At 44.0% G+C, this 25,834-nt stretch overlaps 1 protein-coding gene across 1 annotated transcript in view; it reads right to left on the minus strand.

The window, feature by feature from the left end:
• The window catches only part of Carmil1 (capping protein regulator and myosin 1 linker 1), a 274,817-nt gene that overhangs the window by 126,069 nt on the left and 122,914 nt on the right, over positions 1–25,834 (minus strand). Inside the window, 4 exon segments of the mRNA XM_038333283.1 lie at positions 2,093–2,168; positions 14,840–14,913; positions 15,142–15,212; positions 15,542–15,639. Of these exon segments, the coding sequence (XP_038189211.1) occupies positions 2,093–2,168; positions 14,840–14,913; positions 15,142–15,212; positions 15,542–15,639 (319 nt within the window).

Consider the following 25,834-nt stretch of genomic DNA (forward strand, 5'->3'; position numbering starts at 1 on the left):
GAAGGAACAATGATGAAATACCAATACCAACTGACTGAATACCTTTCTCTACTGGAGAGTTGGGAAAGTTCCAAAAACTGCCTAGGTAAAGCCTTTTTCAAACCTTCTCAAGGATCCATTTTGAATATCTTATGCTTTTATGACCATTTAAATGAACTGATAAAATGTGTCTTGGCAAGAATCTGTTCTGGTTCAAAGATCCCTTCTCTTTCCTCCAAGGTCTACCCTTTCCCCTTTCCCACCTGTAACTGCTGTGGAACAATGGTCTTATGCCCTGTAAAGATTTGTCAGTGTATTAGGTTAATAAAGCGCAGATTGGTCAGTAGCCAGGCAGGAAGTATAGGCGTGATGATGAGAACAGGAGAATTCTGGAAAGAAGAAATGGTCAATCTGCAACTGATACAGAAGAAGCAAGACACAGAGGAAGCAAGGTGAGAATGCCTCACTGGTAAAAGGTTCCAGTCAAGTGGCTAACACAGACAAGAATTATGGGCTATTTAAGATGTAAGAGTTAATAAGAAGCCTGAGTTAATAGGCCAATCTGTTTATAATTAATGTAGGCCTCTATGTGTTTCTTTGGAACTGAACGGCTGCAGGATTGGGCAGGGCGGAAACCTCTGTCAACATGTAGCCTCTGCTAGCTCAGTCCTAGAGATGGTCCCAACCCAGGAAACCTGAGGCTCCCATTCCTGTGTCCATCATGGATACCTGCTCGTTCATGGAGGGCTTCCCTATTCTATTCCTGGTGTCCCAACCCCATCACAATCGTGTAAACAAATGGCTACCTAGATGGGTTCGTTCCTGACCTACCCAGTTCCACATCAGTTTGTTTCTCAACCTCTTCACTAGTCTGTAATGATGATTATCGTAAGAGTCATCAGTTGTGAAATTCCTAGAGAGTCAGGGTCTGATTAAAAAACAAAATAAAGCAAAACAAAATCTGCTCACTGTGATCTCTGTGAGCTCATCTCAGTGAGGGCAGATCAGTTTCATGATTGGGTTCTCTCATTCATTTGTTCAGTGATTTTACTCTATAATTATGAAATAAATTATGACCAGGCAGATACTTTAGCAAGAAGCTACAATACCCATGCAAGACAGGGATGAACATGACAGCAGCTATCACACAATCATAGGTACACAGGAAGTTGAGGTCCAGGAAGGTTCTAGATAACTCATCTCCACTCCCACAGTCTGGTTGGAAGAGTCATGGTAAGAAACTCAGGCTTCTGACTCTATACTCTTTACCTATGCCGCCATGGCTCCTAAGGGCCCCCAAATAAGTTCAGCCCATTTTCGAACCCATGATGCCCTAAGTCATACCTATCCTAGGCCAATTCAGACACATGAGTAACCTGTTCACAGGCTCTATTTCTGCAAAGCCCACCACCAGATTCCTGCCTCTATACATAAAATCTAAATTATTTCTCATCCTAAATGAAGTATCAGAAAAGTAACTTATGGATAAGTATCTTTCCATATAGCAGCTTTGACTTGGTCTACTTTCAAACAGTTTCTACTGCCAGAGCAGACCAAATATTTGGCTGTTCTATTTAATATGAAAAGCAACAGATCTCACTTTGGTTTTATTGTGTCTATACATAAATCACCTACCTAACCAAAAAAAAAAGATAAGGAATAAAGAATATATACAAAATTAATATTAAATATTATAATCCAATCAAACTAAGTCTACCTGTTGATATTTCCTGAAACTGCTCTCTCTCACGGGAAACTTGGTGGTTATGAACTAGAAGGCTGAAATATAAAGCCAGCTGTTTGCAGCTGTGCAAATGAGACTTTAATAGCTTTTGCCAACTAAATGAGTGTGTACAGAAGGCAATACTAAATGTGCCTTTCTGTTCTAAAATTGCCCGAGGCAACTGAGAACAGGAGGGTGAATCTCTCTGAAGTTCTCACATTACAAACTTCATAGCATTATGCTAATCATTCCTAGGAATGAGATCTCCTCAAGAAATAGAATGTGTTCAGCTCACCAGCATGGTACCAAAATAAAATCTTTCTGACAATGAGCGAGCTTTTGAAGTTCAGCAGAGCCGGTTGATGGTGGCTGTCATTTTTGGTGACTTACCAGCTTAAGATCCTTGGAGGACAGTTTGGTGAACCACTGATTATATTCCAGGGCAGCAATGATGGGGATCAGGTCTCTAGAAGCAAAATTAATAAAGAACATGAGCATGATCCTGCAGCATAGCTCCAGTGACGCTGCATCCTTAGGGAGGCCTGGTGGTGCCTACATGCCTGTCACCACTTCTGGAAGAAGGCAGTCAGAATATCAGAAGTTCAAAGTCAGCCTTAATATATAGATAATTCAAGACATGTGAGGCTCTGTCTCAAAGAGCAAAACAAAGAAAACTAAGACATTATATTTTTATTTGATGTGTGTGTGTGTGTGTGTGTGTGTGTGTGTGTGTGTGTACACATATGCCAAAATTGATGTGTGTAGGTCAGAGGAATCCTATTCTCAAGAGTAGACTCTTCAGTTCTACCTTGTTGCGGTGAAGTCTTCTGTCTCTCTGTTGTGTTATTCAGACCAGTTGGCCTGAGAGCTTCTGGGCAATTCTCCTGTCTCTGGGAATCTGTCTCCCATCTCACTGTGAAGTGCTCAGATTACAGATGAATGCCACCACATCTGCATTTACCATGGGTTCTAAGAACTGAGTCGGGATCGCCAGGTTTATGCAGCAAGCACTTTAACCTACTGAGCTATAGTTCTGGATCCTCCAAACAATTTTAGTAGTAAACAATTCAGTTCTCTGCAACAGATTGTCTTATAGCAAAATACAAGCAGAATCCCACAAAATTAAAGTAAATCATCCCCAGTACCTCCAATTCCTACTTTCCAGGAGAGAAAAGCTGATGCTAGCATTCAGAAAGAAATCACATCTAACACCACACTAACGGGCTTGTTTCCTTAGAATTCTTCATCGATTAACAAGCATCAAGGATCTCATGCAGTCTCTGAGAGGTTATTCCCCAAGCAAAGATAATGCCTTATCCTCTCTGATAGCAAATGGATTCATGGTGCTCAGCGAGAGTCCTATAACCATTTGGTCATTCTTACACTTGCAAGCAGTGATCGCATCCTTGAAATAAAGCAGGTGTAATTATCTCTGGTGCTCCATACAAACTCAGAAGCTATGGGGAAAAAGTCTTCATGTGAAACCCTGCCTCTACAGCTGATGTAGGTGTGTCTTCTATCTATCTGATGATTTCATTGGTTAATTAATAAAGAAACTGCTTGGCCTGATAGGTTAGAACATAGGTGAGTGGAGTAGACAGAACAGAATACTGGGAAGAAGGGAAGTGAGGCAGATGCCTAGGGCAATCGCCATGCCTCTCCTTAGTAGGACAGATGCCATGGAGCCAGCCACCAGGTCAGACATGCTGAATCCTTCCCGGTAAGACACCACTTCGTGGTAATACACAGATTATTAGATATGGGTTAGTCAAGATGTGAGTAAGAGGCTGGAACTAATGGGCCAGGCAGTGTTTAAATGAATACAGTTTGTGTGTTATTATTTTGGGGCATAAGCTAGCCAGGCGGCCGAGAGCTGGGCAGCGGGAAGCAGCCCACAGCTCCTCACTACATACACCATTTTCCCCGTCATTGGCCCTTACCACATATTCCTTGCCTACCACACATGGTAATGCATAAGCAGAATACCCTTCACTGCTGAGCAGTGTTTTGAAAGTTCGCATGTCTTTGATGCCTTCACCACACAGCTCCTCTTCTATAGACCTTCCTGTTGACCCCACCCTAGCATGGTGCTTGCCTCTTCACTTAGCACTTAGCTCTCTTCATCATCTGACTTTTACAACCTCAAGCTGTAAATCCTTGAAACTTAAGCTCCAATTTTAGTTTTGAGTTTGATAAGACACAGACGCTGCAATGTTGCCTGAAACAGCAAAGACGGGTGGAAGGTGGAAAAAGCTGAGAGATGCAGCTGACCCGAGCGAGAGCTACACAGAAAGGGCCTCGGTTGACCTGCAAACAAGTCAGGAGATAACTATTACATTTCACAGACAAAAGGCATTGATTTGCAGAGATAGGAAGTGAGGCTAGACCAGAGAGAGAACAAGACTCTATTCTTTATTAAAATGATTTTTCCCATTTGGAGGAGACATATTAATCATATAAAACAGTGGAGTTCACTGTGACATATTTGTGTATGCATATAATATATTTTAGTCATATTCACCTAGCCTCCCTACTACTTCTTACCTCCACTCCAGCCTCCTCATGACCAGCTTCCTGTTCCCTGGGAGAGCCACTTCTGCTTCCCTGCTGTTTTCCCCCAACTCCACCAGCTAAGCCCAGGTTCAACCCATTAGGGAGAAGGGAGAATACATGATGCTTGTCTTCCTGAATCTGACTTATTTCAGTTAACATGGTGGGCTACGCAACGCCATCCATTTTCCTGCATATGATATGATTTCATTATTCTTTGTGGCTGAATAAAATTATACTGTGGAAATAATCCATGTTTTCTGACCCAGTCTTCAATAAACAAACACCTAGACTGATTTCCCAATTTGACTACAGTAGATATGGTTAGATAGATAGATAGATAGATAGATAGATAGATAGATAATAGATACATAGATAGAGATGATAGAAAGATAGATAGATAGATAGATAGATAGATAATCAATGAATACATTGATACATAGATACATAGAGAAGATAGAAGAAAGATAGACGATCAATAAATACATAGAGAGAGAAGAGAGAGGAGAGAGAAAGAAAGAAAGAAAGAAAGAAAGAAAGAAAGAAAGAAAGAAAGAAAGAAAGAATAAAGTCAATAGATACATAGATGGATGGATAGACAGACAGACAAACAGACAGACAGACAGATAAATAAATAAAGCAAATGTCACTGCTATATTCAGGATCTGGTTCCAAAGAGTTTATGACCACGAAACTACAGCCTTTGTGCAGGGAGCCGATTTGCTGGCCGCCATTACAAGATGGCGCCGAGCCCCTGCACCACCGAGTAAACAACTCCATATATGGCAAGGCTGTAGATGGAACCTCTCGCATGCGCAGTAGTGCGCAGTAATCTTGGCCAATCCCGTGGCCGGGGGCATCGAAAGATGAGCGAGTAGCCAATCCAGGCATGACCCGTGTCCGCTCTCCCTATATAAGCGGCTGCCGTTTAGTGCTCTAGGCCCTTCGCTTCCTGCTCTCCCTACAACCAAGAGGCTCCAATAAAGCGTGATTTGAGAAGAATCCTCGACTCGGTGGTCGTTCTTCCCTGCTGGCCAGGGGGGTGGTCGTTCTTCCCTGCTGGCCAGGGGGGTTCGCCGCACCTTTGCCAGATTTTGAAGCACCATGTGTGAGCTCATCAGACATATGAGTGAGAAGATGAGATGCATCCTCACAGCTCAGAAAAACAATGCAAAGAAAGGAACAGGCTCATCCACAGGCTCCATCTGCCAGGTTTTCTGCTTATTCGTCTCTTCATTAACTTGCTTAAAGTTAAGGTTATTTTGAAGTTAAGCTTAAAATCCAGGCATGGTGACTCATCCCTGTAATCCCAGCATTTGGGAAGTAGAGGGAGGAGGCAGTTCAAGGTCAGCCTTGACTAGAAGAGGTTATTTGATGTCAACTGATAGGCCGAGCTCAACAAAAATGAACAATACAAAACCATTAGAAGGAGACAGCCATGTATCTTAATGCAAACAGCAAACACTACTCCAGTGCTTTCTAAATACTGGGTAGGATTACTATGTGCTGAAGTTTAAGAGGTGACTGATTTGTTCTCCTGGCCCTGCCCACAATGCAGAGAATAAGAAAAACAACTGGGAGCCATGCCAAATACTAGGAATGTTAAAAGTGCCCTTAGAACACAGGGACCAAGTAATTTCACCTGGAGCAGATGGGCACAGTTCACAGAGTTCCTAAGATGGGAAGGGGCCAACTAGGCAGGAAGAAAAGAACAGAATACTTCCAATAATTAGGGACAGATGTGTGCAGGCATGGGCGACTGTCTGTGCCCAATAATTCAATCCATTCATATATTCAGTAAGTGCCAGCCACCACACACGAATCACAGGGTTTAATGTAACAATGAACATAGCACTCAATCCCTGCCCTGTAACAGTGACAGCCTGGTACAGCCTAGCCAGCAACCAGGGAGAAGAAAGCAACTATATTTAATATAGAAAGAAGCCACATGGACCAATTCAAACCTCAGCAGCCACAGAAAAGCCACACAAGGTAGCACACATCTGTAACCCCAATGCTGGAAGTCTCCAGGGACTACTGTCCAGTGAGTTCAGACAAAACAACAAACTTCAGGCTCACTGAGACAAACCCTGTCTCAAAAAATGCAGTGAAGCAACTGAGGAAGACATCCAGACATCTACGACTAACCTGTCCACATGTCCACATGTATACCATACCACACACACACATACCCCCCAACACACACAGACCACCACTGATCTGTCCACATGTATGCCACACCACACACACATACCCCCCAACACACACAGACCACCACTGATCTGTCCACATGTATACCACACCACACCCACATACCACCCCCCAACATACACAGACCACCACTGATCTGTCAACACGTCTTCATGCATACCATGCCACAGACACACACACCCCCACACACAGAGAGACTCAAATATCCGAATTTTAAAACTGGGCAAAAGATCTATAAGATCCAAACAGACATTTCACCAAAGTTTAGACATTTACAAGCATCAAACAAACACATAAGAAGGCTCAAGGGACCAGCCAGAAGAGAAATGCAATTCCAAGCCAAAATCAAAGACCCCATCCCCACAGGTGTGCACCTGATGTCAAAATGTCAGGCAGCACCAAATGTGGATCAAGACACAGCAGAACTGGATCTGTCAAAAGCAGCCCGTGAAAAGACAAATGGCATTCCTGGTGCTGAAGATAGCTTGACTCTCTGTCTTGAGATTTTATGTACATGTCCTGTGACCTATTTATTGATCTAACTCCTGGGTTTTCGCCCACCCTAAGGGAAAACTCACATTTGCACAAAAACTTAAATGGTCCTATTTATCATCCCTGTATTTATCATCATCAAAATGTTAAAAGACCACAGGTGTCCTCCAGTGATGGCACATGCATTGGAGGCTAAGTTAGAAGAGACCATGTTCCGCTTCTGCCTGGCTCTGGCTCTTGAAAGCTCACCCACAGAGCTCGGGTGCTTTATGAGGAGGCCAAGACTACAGGGACGGGCCACATCTAGGCCTCGCAGCAACCACCAGAAGAGTGAATGAAGAAAGCATCACTGTGAGTTACGGCTGTATTTGCTGTGGGCTATTAAGTGGGGAGGCTTACCACACAGCAACACAGAGCCACAACACTTGCTATCTAAGAACTGGGGTTTGACAGGTGCATCAAGAAACCTGACTGGAGGAAAAGCAGCCACGAACAGCTTTTCAGTAGAGAGGTTTTTCAAAAAGCTAATGTCTGCAAGGCTGGGAGGATGGACCCCAGGAAGCAGAGGGTGGGAGCATCAAAGAGAGGGGAAGGATGGGAGAAACCTCAGGGGCAAGGATTGTTCTGAGGTTAGAACAAGAAGCAGGAGCAAATAGAGAATTCTTTCCAAGTTGATTCACAGGATTTTCTCCATCAAATTATGCATATGTGGTTGCTAATCTTGGTCGTCAACTTAACACACTCGGGAAGAGGCCTCTTTCTTGATCTAAGTAGGAGACATAATGGCTGAATTTACAATTATTTGCATCCTGGTACACATCTGCCCATTTTTTCTCTATGGGAACAACTACAAGACTGGTCTTAACAGCATTGTGCATTAGTAGACAATAAGCTAAGTAGAATGTCTGCCCAACAGCAGAATGGATCGACTGTGCAATGGCCTCCATTAGAATGCAAAATGGAAACAAAAGTGAATGGACCTTCGCTGCCCATGCCACCCTGAAAAGCCCCCATGGCCTCCATAGCTGCACGTGTACCCTGAAAAGGTCCCATGGCTTCCATAGCTGCACATGCCACCCTGAAAAGCCCCCATGGCTTCCATAGCTGCACATGCCACCCTGAAAAGGCCCCATGGTTTATTGCTGTGTGTGCACCCTGAAAAGGTCCCATGGCTTCCATATCTGCACGTGTACCCTGAAAAGGTCCCATGGCTTCCATAGCTGCACATGCCACCCTGAAAAGGCCCCATGGTTTATTGCTGTGTGTGCACCCTGAAAAGGTCCCATGGCTTCCATATCTGCACGTGTACCCTGAAAAGGTCCCATGGCTTCCATAGCTGCACGTGTACCCTGAAAAGGTCCCATGGCTTCCATAGCTGCACATGCACGCTATAAAAGTCCTATGGCTTCCATTGCTGCAATTCACCCTGAAAAGGCTCCACAGCTTCCATATTTAACAATTTTCCATGTGGTAAGAATATACAGAGAATGGGGAGACTCAAATCTGGGTAGACAGATGCCCAAACAATATCTCAGGAAACTACTGTGTCAAAATTAAGAACTGAATGGAATCCTGAATCTCAAGTCAACATGACAACTAGGGAAAAAATGGGAGCAGCGATGGGGAACTCAGTCCCGCATTCAACAATGCGGCATCAAGGAGTCAGCAAGGAGAAAATAGCGGGAATTCCCATTTAAACAGAAACTATACAAGGCAGCTCGTGACTGTCTTCACTTCCTAGAGCTTATCCTGGAAGGCTTTGTCAGAACTTAACAGATACACATGCAAACAAACCCCAGACAAACTCTACTGGATGATTTTGCAGGTTTTCTTTCTCTCTCTCTGTGTGTGTGTGTATGTGTGTGTGTCTCTGTCTGTCTGTCTGTCTGTCTGTCTGTCTGTCTGTCTCTCTCTCTCTCTCTCTCTCTCTCATACACACACACACACACACACACACACACACAGAGCACAGCCCATTGGTATATGAAAATTAACAAGACAGAATTTCAGTGTGGTTGTAATATGCAATTCCCTGATGACAGATCTCCTTTTTAAATATATAAGGCTATTTGTGTTTCTTTTGAGAAAAATGTTTTTCTTTTATTCACTCATTGATTGACTGGCCATTTGGGTGGTTGGTTGTTCAATTTTTTACATACCCTAGGTATCACACACACACACACACACACAGACACACACACAGAGACACACACACACCCTGAAGTTAGTACCCTTCTGGTTATGCAGAAGCATCTCCTTGGTTAATTCTTGACATACTTTCTGCATCACTAGGGCTCTGTTCAGAAAAGGGTTTGCATGCACTTATAACTTGACACATGCTTGGAATTTCGTTTGAGTTTTCAGACAGGACTTGTATAGCCCAGATGCTCTTAAGCTACAGTGATCCTTCTGCCTCCACCCCCTCTGTGCTGGGATTAGAGGTGTGTGCCACCATGCCTGGCTATGTATAAAGTACACAGACAGATGAAGGCTCCAGAGACATGGGGAAGGGAGTTGGATTATGCTCTCCCACCAAGTCCAGACAGTTAGTGTGTGATCCGATGGTGTGACTCACAAGCCCACTATCTTAACAACTGCCTCCAATCCACCAGCAACTAATCAGCTTCCTACACTTTCAACCTTCGGCCTCCTCTACAGAGAATTCAGGATGGCGTGTCTGCATACTTTCAAATCAAAGGAACTAAACCCCTTTGAGCACATTTAGCCAATCATTTGTTTTCTCATTTTCCAGTCAACACCACCAAGATGTATTCTGTTTGGGGCTCTTCTGTTGTTTTTCATCTTTTGCTTTTTTGTTTTGTTTTGTTTTTGAGATGAGATCCTATATAATTCAAACTGGTCTCAAACTTTCTATGAAGCCAAGAATGGCCTAACTTCTAACCCTCCTGTCTCAACTGGGATTATTTACCCTATCTTATATGGTGCTAGGGACTGAAGCCTGGGCTTTGAGCATAATAATAACAGAACTACATCCTTAGCTCTCTACGATGTATTCTGAAGTGATTACCCAATTAATAAAAATTTACTCTTGTTACTTTGAACAATAAACTAAAATGCTCAATATATGGATAACCTGGTCAATAGGCTGAGGCAGGAGAATTGCTTGAGGATAGGCGTTTGACAGCATTCCTGACATCAGAGTGCCACCACTATCTTCTTGAAGAAGTTTTTCGTTGTCATTGTTTTAAACTTGAAAATAAACAGCTTGCCTGGCATGATGGCACACAACTGCATGCCCAAACAAAGGCTCGGAAAGGTGGCATGAGAAACCAGCTAGCCCTGTTACTCTGTAAGCTCTGCATATACACAGAGCGGCTACACATGGAAAAGCAATGGGAAACTCTGCCACAATGGCACCGCTTTCCTGACACTGTCATTGGCTAGCTTTCCTGGAAATGATTTAAACTATCTCCTATCATATCTACTTTATGAATGAAACTTGGAAAGCCTTAAAACTTAAAGGGGTCCTAGGGAAATGGTTAAGGTTCTTATGTGCACGAAAGAATACCAGAGTCACATTCCTAGCTCACACCTAAATACTGGGTGGATCCGGAGACCCACCTGTAATTTCAGCCTCTTAAGTTGGAGACAGAATTCCCCAGAAGAAGCTGGATAGTAAGAGCTGTCTTAAGGATGAGCTCTGAATTTGATTGAGAGACCCTGCCTCAAAGAATAAAGCAAAGAAAGATTGAGGAAGATGCCCAAATCAAATTTGGGCCTCCACATACACAGGTATGTGCTTACACACATGTACACACATATGAAAATAACAAAAATAGTTAAAAAATAGGGCTGTAGCTAAGTTTGTCAGAGTGTTTGTCTAGTGTACAAGGTCTAGGGTCCTGCTCTAGTGTCACACAAAGTGGGAATAGTGGATCATGCCTATAACCCAGCACTGGGGAGGTAGGAACAGGATTGGAACTCTAAGGTCATCCTTAGCTACACATCACCTAGCCTAATGTACATAAGACTCTGTCATGTGGGTGGGCAGGCAGAGGCAGGCATTCCTGGCATCCTAGTTTACAGAGGTATGTCCTATCCACTCTAAGTTTACTAACTGGACAGCATCCCACAGAAACAGTTTTCAGATATCCTCAGGTGTAAAAGCAGTCTTTAACAATCTTCTGATCAGCCAGGCGATGGTGGTGCGCACCTTTAATCCCAGCACTCAGGAGGCAGAGGCAGGTGGATCTCTGTAAACTCAAAGCCAGCCTTGTCTACAGAGAATTCCAGGTCACTCAGGGTTACACAGAGAAACCCTGTCAAAGAGAAAGAAAGAAAGAAAGAAAGAAAGAAAGAAAGAAAGAAAGAAAGAAAGAAGCCCATAAACTCCTAATATTGGGCCGAAAATAGCTCAGCAGGTAAAGGTGGTTGCCATAAAAGCCTGACAACTTGAATTCAACTTCTGAAACCCATGTTGAGATGAAAGAGCCAACATTACAAAATTATTGTTCAGATTCCACACATATGCCTTGGCATGCATGTACACACAAATATCTCCAAATAATAAATTTTAAAAATTTCTCATCTTCTGATTATTCATTTGTAACAACAAAGGATTATATATGTACCCAGTGTGAGTTTATTTATAATCACATACATGTGCTATAGTCCTAAAACATTAACTTCAGAATAAAACACACATGCATGCACACATACCCACAAATTCAGAGAACTCTAGAGATGGTGACAAAATCCAGACCCATCCCTGGTCCACAAGAGAGAAGGAATGAGGAACTGGATTGAGGGTAGAAAAAAAAGACTGTCCCTGTGACCTCCGAACTTTGAAACACACACACACACACACACACACACACACACACACACACACACACACACACACGTTGCTCTAGAACTCATTCCTGCTAGTTCCCTGCTCAAGAATGTCACCTTCATGACCAAGAAATATGACAACACATGGGCATGACTCAGCTCGAAGGGCTCTCATGGGCCAAGTTTAAAATCAATGGTGCATGTCCAACCAGTCTTCAGAGGATTAATGAGATGAGCTCCTCTTAAAAATCTCCTGGGAGGCAGAGAAATCAATGTGTCCAGAGTTATATATTCTCCCCTTCCTTGGCAGCACTGTGCCTGTCCTTGTCTCTCCCTGCCATGTCAAATTACAGTGTAATTACATTTTTAACACGCCGGCTCAAAACCCTTCCAAACACCCCATGAGAAATGTGTAAGGAGGGTTTTTTTCAAGCTATGCCTCTTCTCGGCACGGCATTAACTAAGAACTAACTGTAAGAGCATACCAAGCAGACTAAATACACTACAGTAAAATGCTGGAACCTAAAACTAATAACTAAGCGGGCGTTTTTCCCAGCAGTTCCTAATTACTAACCCACTCCAGGGACTAACAGGAGGAGTCCAGCAGGACCACTCTGAAGCCCATACCTGAATGCTTATTTGGCCACGGCAGGAAGCCAGGTCTTGAATACAAATGCCACAGGCAAGAAAAAGAAAAAGAGAAGCCAGTGAGGATGGGCAGTAGAGGAAGAGGGAGAGACAGAAACTGTGAATGAATATGAACATGAATGGGAGAGAATGAATTAAACCACATAACCCTGGCCCAGAAAAGCTCCAAGATGAAAATCTGCAGAATGGTTTCTATTGAGTGAGTCCTGCACATCCTTATGTAGTCAAGAGATTTAAGTAAAACCATCCCAGTCAGGGCCTGCTGTAATTGAAACAGCATCTGTCTGGCTCACAGAGTCTAAAGTGGTTATTACCCAGCATGGATGAGACCTTTTATTTCATCCTATTTCTTTGACACAGAGTCTCACTATATAGCCCTGGCTAGCCTGCAACTCTCTATGTAGACCAGACTGTCCTTGAACTCACCGAGATCCGAGATCCTTCCAAACTCTGAGATTAAATGTGTGTGCCATGATATCTGACCAAAAAAAGTCTGTTTAATTCTCTAACTGGACAAAAAAATAGGTGATCTTCATCTATACCATTAACTCAGTGCTTGCACAAAAAAAAAAAAAAAAAAAAAAAAAAAAAAAAAAACCTGAAAATTCTCCATCCCTGAAATGGGTAAATCCAGTTGTAGGGAGTCTTGGTATCAGCAACTTTGCTCTATATTGTAGGCATCTGTATTGTATGGCTCCCTTAGTTTCCTTTTGAGGACTAGTGGAGCAACTAATTCAGTGGATGAGCAGCAAACTCAGCACCAAACTGCATAGTCAACTAACAGCCTGCGACCAGAAATACCTCAAGTGTTAGGCTTTACAGTGTCCTCCAGTATCTCCACCTGCGCAGGCCACATGCCTTCTAATTGTGGTCCCTTAACTCCTGGGGCCCTGGAGACTTCCTTGCCTATTCACAAAGAATTTCATAATAACGGTAAAAACAACTCCTTTCTGCCGGGTCGCCATTTGCACATGAGTTATGAAGGCAACAGCTGAAAAGGCAAGGCAGCCATTCTTGGCAGCCACTCACCCCCACTGCCACACTCACCCCCACTGCCACACTCACCCCCACTGCCACACTCACCCCCACTGCCACACTCACCCCCACTGCCACACTCCCCACCAGGCTCTGCAGCCACCACTCACCCACACCGTCACACTGACTGGTCTTAAGTGTCAGTTCTGGTTTGGAATGTTCTTGATGAAGAAACAGAAGCTGCTCATCTTGGGATAGTTAGGCACCTGCATAAGTCCCTTTCAATATTCAGTGTTAGAAATCGGGAAGCATACATAAAATTCTTCTCCAGTCTCCCAAAAACAAAATTGTCTTAGCATAAAGTATGAGTTAATGGTAGCTGTCAGCAAAAATAGTTCCCTTTCATTGAATGTCAAAAACATTAAAAAAAATTTTGAAAAAGACCATTGTTACTCAGATCGGGGAGGAGTTGACAGTTTCTAAATTTAACAGGTGACAGTCACTTCATAGCACTCACGTGCCACAGCTCAATGTGTGTGGTAGTCAGAGGATATCTCTGGGGTTGGCCCTTGACTATCACCTCGTTTAAGCCAGGGTATGGCTTAAACTTGCCACAATCTACAATCACTCAGGAAGAGAGCCTCTATGAGAAGCGCCTAAATCAGCTGGCTGGTGGGTGTGCCTGTCATGGTTATGTGTGAAAAACTGTGTGTGTGTGGGGGGGGGTCTTTCAAATTACTTACAACATGCTTTTATTATCAACACCGCCAGGTAGATATTGACAAACTGATTTTCACCAGTAATGTATATCTATATCTATATCTATATCTATATCTATACCTCTACCTCTACCTCTACCTCTACCTCTATCTCTATCTCTATATCTATATCTATGGGAATAAGTCCCCAAGCACAAAGAAGTTGTAACAAAAAGTCATTTACTATAATGATGTATAAATGTTCACCACAGAAATACTATTAGAAAGTAGTAATTTGGTATAACAGTATTTTATCTATAGTTGGTCAATGGACTTATAAGGTTTATTTTTAATTATGTGAATGTATGTGTAGTTTCCCTCTGAGGCCAGAGACATCAGACCCCACTGGAGCTGGAGTTACAGGCAGCGATGGGCTGCCCAAAATGGCTGCTGGGAACTGAATCCAGGTCTTTTCTAGGAGTCACAGGTACTCTAACTGACGACTCATCTCTCCAGCCCCTCAAATGAGCTTTTATAAACTGCATCCACAGTAAATGTCAGGGCATTTTCCAAATGTGGACTTTAGTCTTGGGTACACAGAAGCAGCTCCACAAACCATCTGTGGTGATGAGCAAGGCTCCTTAGAGTTTGCTCAGTCCCTGTATAAAGTCCCTGTATAAAAGGTTACCTTTGTCCCTAAGTGACAACAAAGAGTGACAGTCCTGAGAACTGGGCAGAGACCAAGAAAGGGGACAAAGATGGGGCTTACCTGTGCTCAAGGTGACTGAAGTCTTGCAAATTCAATTCCCTGGTGTCTTGTGTCAGATAAATTGTATCCACATCCTGTTTAGAGCAAAACCCAGTTAGAAAATGAATCCACATACATAAACAGAGAAGCCAGACCACCACAGAGAACTGCATAAGGACACAGGTAGATTTTCGAGTAATCTGAAGAGGGAGATGAGAAGCAAAATGAACAAAATGAGTGGACAGAGGGAGGGGGATGGGAAGATGATGCTAATATACTGTATGTTGGGTTATGTGCGCATGCAGATGTACAGGCTCACTTACCCACTGCACTTCTTCCCTGTAGGAAAACCCCAGCCAGTCGCACACACAGGCATACATCTGCGAAAACCCACCTGAAGCATGAAGCAGAGATGTTGATATTGACAGGCTTGCAGTAAAACAATTGTCACATCACAAGTTTACAGCTGGCAGCTGTTGGCAATCGGGTTATCTTTCCCATCTAGAGAAGCAGCAAGGATTCTCCCTAGCTCCTCAGTGCATACACAGCAGGCTGCAGCCAGGCTTAAATATAGGACTTCAGTCCACCAATCTAAAGTCTGTGCATGCTAATTACACCTTGAACTAATTGTACTCTACAGTAGCAGACCAGGAATAGACTCAGCTTCCTGGCAGGGGGACGGGCATCCAACCCCTTGTGTTTTAGTTTAAAATGCATGCTCACCACAGGGGCCTGGCTCAGCCAAGGTCTGGCTGTCCCACAGGGCCTGGAGACTGGCCAGGCGATCAGATGGCTCCATGGAGACTTTCTTCAGGATTCTCCTGAAAGGTTAACCCCAACAACACATTTCAAAGCTCATGGTTTCGGAACAGTATATAGACTTTTACATTTTACTATGCTTTTTTGTTTGTTTTAAACAAAGATGGGTGTTACCTAAATTCTGGTCAAAATAATTCCATTACGTAGGCACTCGGAAAATGGCAATGTATAGGAACATATTAATAACTTTGATTGGCTCCCTCTTGCAGATACAGGTATTAAAATTATTTTCCATTTTCTAATGAAAAATTTTTACTACAAAACTTAGAAAACAGTGCTCTAGGGGTAATAGGTGTGGCTTAGTCGGTATAGGGTTTGCCTAGCTTGCAAAATGCTCTGGGTTCCATACACAGTGCCACATAAGCCAGAAATAATTGTACACACCTGTGATACCAAACATGGGAAGTGGAGAGAGGAGGATGTCAAAGTTATCTGTAGCTACATACTGAATTTGAGGAGAGCATGGAACACATGAGACAAAAAATAAGAAGTGCTGTATTTAATGGATTTTTACATTGTACTCCTATCAAATAACTGTGACCCACTTCTTAAAATTAAAGTACAAATCTCTAAGTCAATCCACAGTGCCCTGTGCAAACGTCCATCAATAGACCGACCATCTCTTGTTGTAGTAGTATGGGCCCTGTGGCTCTGTGCCAAGGGACTATAGGCCATCTGAGGCCCTGCCTGGACCCTACCCCTCTCATCTCGCTTCCTCCTCAAAATCCAACAAAGTTCCTGCCTATTCACATAGTGGATGAAAATGAGTCCCGGGCTCAGCAGCTTAGAGTTCATATTGCTGTTCCAAAGGGCTCAACTAGCCAAAACACATGTTGGGCATCTCACAGCCACCTATGTAACTCCAGCTCCGGAACATTTGACACTTTCTTCTGGTCTCTGCAGCATTACACACACATGCACAGACACACAAACACATAATTAACAAAAACAAAGCTGTAGCCTGCCTCCCCAGACTATCATTATTCATGACACAGAAGTGATAAAATAAGGAGAGTCATATCTCAGGGTTGCTGTGAGAACAGAAATGAACACTTTTCTGAGAACAGCATCAGGCACGCCGTAGAATTTCTAAAATGTTAGCTGTGCAGTTAACATGATCACATCATCATCATCAAATAGTGGGCAACTTATGAATTCATGCAAACACTGGTTAAAGGCCTATGCTGTGTTAGAACCGACTTCCAAGAAGGTTGTAAACAAAACCCATGAGGAAATATATATATATGAAATATATATATATGCATATATATGTATACACACACACACACTATGTGACCCTGGCTGTACTGAAACTTAAGGACATTGACCAGACTGGCCTAGGACTTAGAGACTGTCGGCCTCTACCTCCTGTTTTAGTTGGGGTTACTATGACTATGATGAAACACCATGACCAAAGCAACATGGGGAGGAAAAAATTTATTTGACTTAAACTCACACGTTGTAGTTCATCACTAAAGGGAGTCAGGACAGGAACTCAAACAGCGCAAGAGACAGAAGCTGATACAGAGGCCATGAATTAAGAAGATGCTGTACAGGCTTGATTGCAGCTTGGCTTTAGGGAGGCATTTTCTCAGTTGAGGTTTTCTCCTCTCTGATGACTACAGCTTGTGCCAAGTAGGCTTAAAATTAGCCAGCCCACCTTCTGAGTGCTGGGAATCAAGGAATGCATGGCAATACCCAGCCACTTGTGATTTAAATGAGAAATATCCCCCCAGGGTTAATGTATTTAGAACTCAGCTCCCAGCTAGCTGCACTATCTGGGGACATACACCCCTAGGGGTAGGCTTGGAGACTTTATGACCTTGCTCCACTTCCAGTGTTCTCCCTTTGCAGGGGGTTAGGGATTTGACCTCTCAGCTTCCTATTCCTCCAACCTGTTGCCACACCTCCCCTGCCATGGGAACTCTCCCTCTGGAATCCAAACTCTTCCTTTTAGACTGTTCTGGGTTGTGGTGTTTTATCACAGCAGCAGAAGGGTTACTAAAACATTCTCCAAGCTAGAACTCTATCAAGAACAAGCAGGCAGGTGAGAGTGTACACTAGCATCCGGCCCTGGGGAGGCAAAGGCAGGAGGACAGATGGAAGTGGGAGCAGTGCTGGGCCAGACAGCAAGTGCCAGGCCAGGCGGCACCACATAGTAACATAATAAAACCCTGTCTCAAACAGGAGGTGCAAAGGCAGTATTGAGACACACGACTATTGCAGCGACATGTTAGTGCAAGGTAAGCAGAGAAAAGCACCGCATCTCCCCTCCACTGGGGAAGTTCCGACACCATCTTCAGGGTACACCCCAGCGGAGAAACATGTCCGGAATGCTTAGGGCAGAGCTCTAGCCGTACTCAAAAGGCTAAAAATTTTAGAACATGTAAGAGGTTGAATTTTCCAGTTAGGAACGCTCACCTCGGGCATGTCTACAAAGAGTTGAAGGAAGACACAGAGGCCTTAGGAGGAGGAAAGGAGAAGCAATGAGCTGCAGCTAGGGGGGAAAAATGCCTCACCTAAAGGGATGGTGTGCCTGTTACATGAGAAAGCTCAGGCCACCAGCGTTGGTAGTTCAAACTAGTCAGCAGAAAGGGAGAGGAGGCCCGGGGTGGGGGTGGGGGGCTCAGTGCTAAGCAGGGCCTGGTCCTTGGGGAGTACTGCCAGGCAAACTAAAGAAGTCTGGATTTTATTGTCAGGGCAGTGAGGTGCCCTGGGAAACCATGCAGAGGGGAAGAGAAAGGCAGTCAAGTGCTGGACACACTCACCTTCATAGGGGAGGGCAGTAGGGAGTGGGTACCTTGAGAAATAGGGAGGAAGGTCACAGGACCACAGAGAGCTCCTGCTGAGATTGAAGCTCATGATCCCCTCCCCCACCCCACCATCACTGACTGAGTCAGCAAGGTGAACAGCTGGGGGTTTTCTCCTGGAACCTCTGGGGCCCAAAAGTGTATGGAGAAAGGATAAGCCTTCCAGGAGGGTGTGTCAGAGAAACAGCAGTGACTTCGAGGAAAGAGCATGAGCAAGGCCTTCCTGGAGCGGTGGGCACTGGGAACCTGGTGGTTAGGGTGCAGAGAGAATGGAAGAGAGAGAGAACCAAGACCTGTGCAAACATGTGGCCATAAAGAAGGCAAAATCCAAGGCCACGAGTATTAGCGTACACCTGTAATCCTAGCACTTAGAAGGTAGAGGCAGGAGGATCAAGAATTCAAAGCTATTCTCTGCTATAAAGTGAACTCAACACCACCTTTCGTGACATGAAGCTTTATTTCTCTCAGAGACAGAGACATAAAAAAGGAAAAGTAAAGAGAAAGCCCAAACCCAAGTACTTCCAGGGAAGAAAAAGGTCCTTTTGGACCAAAAATTATGTCTTCGGCAGTGATGACTAAGCGACCCGTGCACCGCGGGAATAGATACTCCAGATGTGGGGGCAGCACCACAAAGTTGGGGTATAAAGAGGTGCACAGGTGTAGTGGGTGTAAGGGGCGTGCTGCTGGTGACTGAGAACTATGACACCATTTGAGCGTGTCCAGATGAAATGAATACACATGTGGAAGGGCCTTGTGCCGGGGGCTTTGGTGCCACCAAGTGTTTCAGAGGCTTTGGAGTTGAGGATATTGCATATGTATAATACAAACTTGAATGTCACATACACCATGTCCACAGCCTGAAGGTCCCTTTATTTACTTATGTGGGGGAGTTCTGAGGCAGATTTTACTACATCTGGCCTGGAACTCACCACATAGCCTAAAGATACAGGCTGCCCTTGAATCTTTAGCAATACCCCTCCCTCCTGGTTCCCAGGTACTTGGATGGAGGCTTTGAGCCACCAAAGTCAGAAAGGAAAATGGGTTTATTTTTAAATAATTTTTTGCCCAGAAGGTTTATAGTAAAGTGGGGTTGGAGAGATGGCTAATTGGGTAAGAGCACCTTCTATACAAACACAAAGACCTAAGTTCAATCCCCAGCACCCATGGGAAGACCTGGTTCTAACCGGCATGTGCCGGTTTGGAGTGGAGATGCTGGCCATTGGCATAACTCTGGATTCAGTGAGAGACCCTATCCCAAAGGACAGAGAAAAACAGAGCAGGACACTGACATCCTCCTCTGGCCACCACCAGCACACACAGAGATACACACACAGATACACACACATATACAACACAGAGGCACAGCTCTTGGTGACATGTTTCATCTTGGGGTATCACATGGATTCTCAAAAGCTTTAGATTTTGGAGTTTCAGATTACAGTTGTACAACCTATGTGCTAGCTAGTTTTATCAACTTGACACAAGCTGGAGTCATCTGAGGGGAGGAAACCTCTACTGAGAAAATGCCTCAAGATCAGGCTATGGGCAAGCCTGTAGTACTTTTTCTTAGTTAGTGATTGATGTGGGCGGGCCCAGCCCATTGTAGATGGGGACATCCCTGGGCTGCTGGTCCTGAATTCTATAAGAAAACAGACTGAGCAAGCCATGGGGAGCAAGCCCGTAAACAGCACCCCTGCATGACTTCTTTAACAGCTCAGGCCTCCAGGTTCCTGTTCTGTTTGAGTTCCTGTCGTGACTTCTTTCAATGGTGAACAGTGATGTGGGAGTGTGAGCCCATTAAACCCTGTCCTCCCCAACTTACTTTTTGGCCATGGTGTTTCATCCCAGCGATAGAAACGCTAACTTAAGAGAGCTTATATGTCATATGGAACATAATTTAATCTCTTTAACAGGTGCTTTTTCTTTCTTTCTTTCTTTTCTCAAGTTTTGTTTGGTCTTGGCTCTCTCTAAGGCCCAGACTAGCTTTGAACCCTCAGCCACCTTCTGCTTCAGCTTTCACAGTGTTAGGACTACAGCTGTAAACCACTATTGTATACTTCTATTTTTGGCATTTTTTTACATTTATTTATGGCTGTGTGCATGTATATGTGTACGTGTGTCACAATGCATGTGTGGAGGTCAAAGGACAACTTAAGGGAGTCAGTGTTCTCCTTTCATCATGCAGGATCCAGGGATTGACCTCAGGTCCTCAGCCTTGGCAGCAAGCACCATTATCCACTGACTCCCTGTCTGGCCCTATCTGGGGATTTAAAGGGAATTCTGCTCTATGAGGGCCTCTCGGTCATATTCAACCATTTCAACCACTTTCCACAAACTCAAAGAAAATGATTCCAGTTATGTTCATATTTCCGATGGATGGATTCCAGATAGAATCTGCTTGAACCTCCACACTGCCTGGGCAATCTGTTCTACTCCCACAGATGACACAAAACACACAAAAACATTACACATAAACAAACTGCTGCCCGTCCATAGCATCGATGAGTATGTTGAAATCAGGCAGACTCGACTGTTGTCTAAGGTCTTCAGCTTCTTCAACGCCCACATAAACATCCCAGATCTGCAGCTATACTTTCTCTTTACTTTATGTAAACATATTTATACTAGGTACTATTACTCCAGAATGTTTTAATTTGGGGGTGGCAGGGTTAAAAACAGAAAAACAGGCATTCACGGTGTAACAGAATCTAGCGATTTGGAAAATTTCATTTCAGTCCGATAGCATCGTTCTAGCACATCATTATTTCCTGGCAATGTCACAGCTGGGAAGCCAGATGTCATATAAAGAAATAGCAGAGCCTCCAGAAGCAGCCCCAAGCACTTGAGCAGCAGAATCAAGTCAACTTCAACATACTAACCAGGATGTTTGTATAACTTTATCCAGGATTACACTTCTCTATAAAAATTCCTGCACCTAAACCGGGCGGTGGTGGCGCACACCTTTAATCCCTGAACTGGAGGCAGAGGCCGGCCTGGTCTACAGAGAAAGTTCCATGATAAACCCTGTCTCCAAAACCAAAAACAAAAGCTCTTGTTTTGTCTCCATAGAACTACAGGGCAGGCTTTTCCAGTGACAGATGGGACAGGGATTGGAGAGGCAAAGGCAGAGAAAAGTAAAGCAGAAATTAATGGCCGGATGCCGGTGAAATGAATTTAAAGATGGCCACTGTGGTTTACATTAAGTGTGCATCCCAAGTTTGTGTCTCTTGTACGGCATGCTGAGGTGCTGGTGGGGTAGGCAAGATTAACGCTGGATCTCTCCAGATGGGGTTAGCTAAAGAAAAGCCACCTCATCTGCTTGGCCCCTTCTGCATGAGGCTTCTCTATTTCTGATTTTCTTTGTTTGTTTGCTTTCTTTTTGGTCCCCCTCCCCCATATAACATACTCCTCATCAGAAGTCAGAGAGATAAGGATACTCAAACTGAAATTTACTCCCTAAAAAAAGTATAGGCTGAATAACCTCTTTTCCTCATGAAATACTTGGACTAAGGAGCTTTGCGGTAACAGAAAACTGATTGTTCCAACAGGACTCTAAGAATGCAGAAGAAAACAACAACAACAACACACACACACACACACACACACACACGAAACAAGCAGACTTGGAAAACAGAGACTTCTACTTCAAAAGCAGCAGCATAGAGCGCTCATACCCAGGGGGAAGGAGAAGAGTGGGAGAGAAGAGGCAGCTGGTACAGGAGTCTCCGGGAGCCACTCCCCAGAAGCGTCCATCTGGGCTCTTCCTAACAGCTCCACTTCTCAACACTTCTCACCTTCCTTCTTTGCTGAGCTGTCAGGAGCCAAAGGAGCCTTGCAAAACATGTGCGTGTATTTCCATAGGAGAGAAGGAGCCAAGCCTGCAGAAGGCTGGAAGGGATGCTTCTGCTCTAGCCCTGTGCATTTTCCTCTCAAATGCGTGAGAGGAAAATCCCGTGACATGTTTTCTGCCTTCAGCAAAATGACAGCACAGAGTAGTAATGTGCATCCCAACTCACACACATGCAAACAGAAGCTTCAGCCAGACAAAGCATTTGCTGGGAGAGCAGGTGTGATATGCTCGGGCCCTAGACTCCTCACTGGCTCTGGTAATGAACCAATGGTGGTTTGGACATATTTATTACATGAGACTCAAAGGGGAAAAAAAAAACCTCCAGAGAACATACCAACTCTTCACGCGTGTCTCGCAGTAAGCTGATGGCATGAAAATATCTCTGAATTATTTTAACCCATGGAGAAGAACTGAGTTAAAAATCCAGGCCAGTGTGCATCCAAAGTAGTGGCTACCTTCAACAGTCACTATTTAAGCATCTCTTATAACATTTATTTATTTAATGTGGAGGTGGTAGCGGTGGTGGTGTTCATGTTGTGGAATAATCTTTTCATACACTGTGAAGATATGTTTTTGCCAAGGTGCTTTCTGATTGGTTTAATAGGAGCTAAATAACCAATACCTAGGCAGGAGAAACAGGAAGGACTTTCAGGCACAGAGAGGGCTCTGGGAAGAACAGAGGTGAAGAAACCAGGCAAACATGGTCAGACACAAAATGAGACGGAGGTAAAATTCACATGGTAGAACATAGACTAATAAATATATGGGTTAATTTAAGTTAGAAGAGTTAGTTAGAAACAAGCCTAAGCTATAGGCTAGGTAGGCTGAGCTTTCATGATTAATAAGAATTCTCCATGTCATTATTTGGGAACTGGTTGGTGGGACAGAGAAAGACTCATTGTGTGTGTGTATGTGTGTGTGTGTGTGTGTGTGTGTGTGTGTGTGTGTGTGTGTGTGTGTGTGTTCGAGTGCATTTGCATGTACCACATGAGCATGTGGAGGTCAAGGGAAAATTTGTGGGAGTCCGTTCCCTCCTTCCACCATGTGGATCTAAAAATAAACCCCATCAACACGCCTGGCAGCAAGTGCTTCAGCTGCTGTTCTGTCTCATAAGGCCCAATCCATGTTTCAATGACATCACCTGAACATGGCCTGTTGCCTACTGCTTGAGAAAGTGAGGGGAATATCTCCTTTCAATATGAATTACTCTTGGGTCATTTTTCTCCAAAGTAACTGTATTTTCCATATTTCTATCAGTGCTTGTCTCCAGAGAGAAATGCACAGTATCAGATTGTTTAGCACTAAAGAACACTGTGATGATACACCAACCTTAACCGCCAATCTCCAAATCATCACACTCATGAAAGGATAACGACACATGTCAAAACCATATTACACAGCCAATATCCTACTAATACTTTGTAATAGAAATATAGAAAACAAACAAGATTTTTTGTTTGTTTGTTTTATTTTTCGAGACAGGATTTCTCTAAAGCTTTGGAGCCTGTCCTGGAAATAGCTTTTATAGACCAGTCTGGCCTCGAACTCACAGAGATCAAGCCTCTGACTTGAGAGTGCTGGGACTGAAGATGTGCGCCACCATCGCCCAGCTCCTTCTCTCTTCTTGCCCTATTTCACCCATCACCTCACTGTGATTTAATATCACCCACGCTCAACATGGAAAAACATTCTCTAGCCTCCCTCAGGGCCCTCAAGCCACCCCCTGTTTAGTAGTTCTCCAAAGGAAAACGTCCCTAAGAGCTTATCCACACGCTCACTCCTGAATCATCTGGAACAGTGCACGTGAGCCTGTGGAGGGAGTTCACAGTTAAACCTAACAGAGCTCATCAAGGAAGAAACCTTCATATAAAAGATGGAAGTGCAAGCATCTGCTGTATTCTGAAATAGGCTGATCATGTGGTAGGAAAGTAATTCTCTTCTGGGCCGAGAGATACAATTTCAGTTTTATCAGGCAGCGAGTCATCAGACAGTTCTGCAAGACACAGATACTGCTTGAACTCTACAAAGATAACTGCTATCAGGATAGAGGGCTGGTTGCACCGAAAAGCAGAGGTCAAGAGACTAGTTACAGAGATACTTCAGTGGAGAAAACAACCCAGTCTGAACTGAGGCAAGGGAAACAAAAAGGAAGACAAAGGAGGGCCTAGCCAAGGCTCCCTGAGATGACATCAAGAGCCTGGTAACTAACTCATGACTTCCTTCTCATGAGACCACGAACAGCATGGGCAGTAGGGGTGCCAGTCCTTGGGCAATAGGGGTGGGTTTTATAAGTTAAGGTAAACAGTTCTTCTGGGGCAGACTGAGCATGTGCAGCTTAGGACAGCCCTCTGAAGATGCCCACCAGAGAGACGAGGAGAGAATGCAGCTCATAAACGGGAATGCCAGGAACCAAAGAGCCAATGGTTTAGCAAAGCTGCCTAGCTACAAATGGGCATTACACAAAGTTACACTGGAAATATTATTCTGTACTAAATGTTCTCTGGAAGGAAAAAATAATAAAGATAAATCCAAACCCAAAATTAAATTAGTAATATCCCCTCATAGTAGAACAAAAGAAACAACTGCCACAGGTTGTACTCTGACCTCTAAATACATGCTGTGGCACACACATGACTACACACATGCACACTCACACACAAATAAATAAGTAAATAAGCCGGGTAGTGGTGGCACATGCCTTTAAGCCCAGCACTCAGGAAGCAGAGGCAGGTGGATCTCTGTGATTTCGAGGCCATTCTGATCTACAGAGCGAGTTCCAGGACAGGCTCCAAAGCTACACAGAGAAATTCTGTCTCAAAAACCAAAAATAAATAAATAAATATTAAAACTTTAAATCAGTCTGGTAGGTAGATTAGCACCTAGGAGAATCTAAGTTCAAACCCCAGCACTGCTACTTAAACATGTTGTTTCAGTTTAAAATCTTTTTTGATAAACCGCAGTTTGTAGTGATGTGCTGTGGGCAGGCCTGCTTTTTGTCCCACCTTGCTCCCAGCCACCGGCTAGCTTATGCCCCAAAATAATAACACACAAACTGTATTTTTTTAAACACTGCCTGGCCCATTAATTTCAGCCTCTTATTGTCTAATTTTTACATCTCTTTCTTTAACCCATATTTAATAATCTGTGTAACACCACGAGTGGTGTCTTGCCAGGAAAGATTCAGTATGTCTGATCTGGTGGCTGGCTTTATCGCATCTGTCTCCTTGAGGAGAGGCACGGCAGTCTGGCTCAGAAAGCAGAGGCATGGCAATTTATTAATTTAGGAGAGGCGTGGCATCTGACTGAGCCATCTACCTCACTTCCTTTTCCTGTTCTGTCTACTCCACCCACCTAAGGGCTGGCCAAGGCAGTTTCTTTATTAGCGAATGAAATCAACACAAACAGAACACTGTCCCACATCATCAGTTCCTTTCTGAGAAGCTCACACCCACACTCTTGGGTGGATATACCGTTGGTCTTTTTTTTCTGGGAGTGGGGGTTGAGACAGGGTTTCTCTGTGTAGCTTTGGGGCCTTCC

The sequence above is a fragment of the Arvicola amphibius genome, chromosome 6 (assembly GCF_903992535.2).
Source record: "Arvicola amphibius chromosome 6, mArvAmp1.2, whole genome shotgun sequence".
In the NCBI taxonomy this organism is placed as follows: Eukaryota; Metazoa; Chordata; class Mammalia; order Rodentia; family Cricetidae; genus Arvicola; species Arvicola amphibius.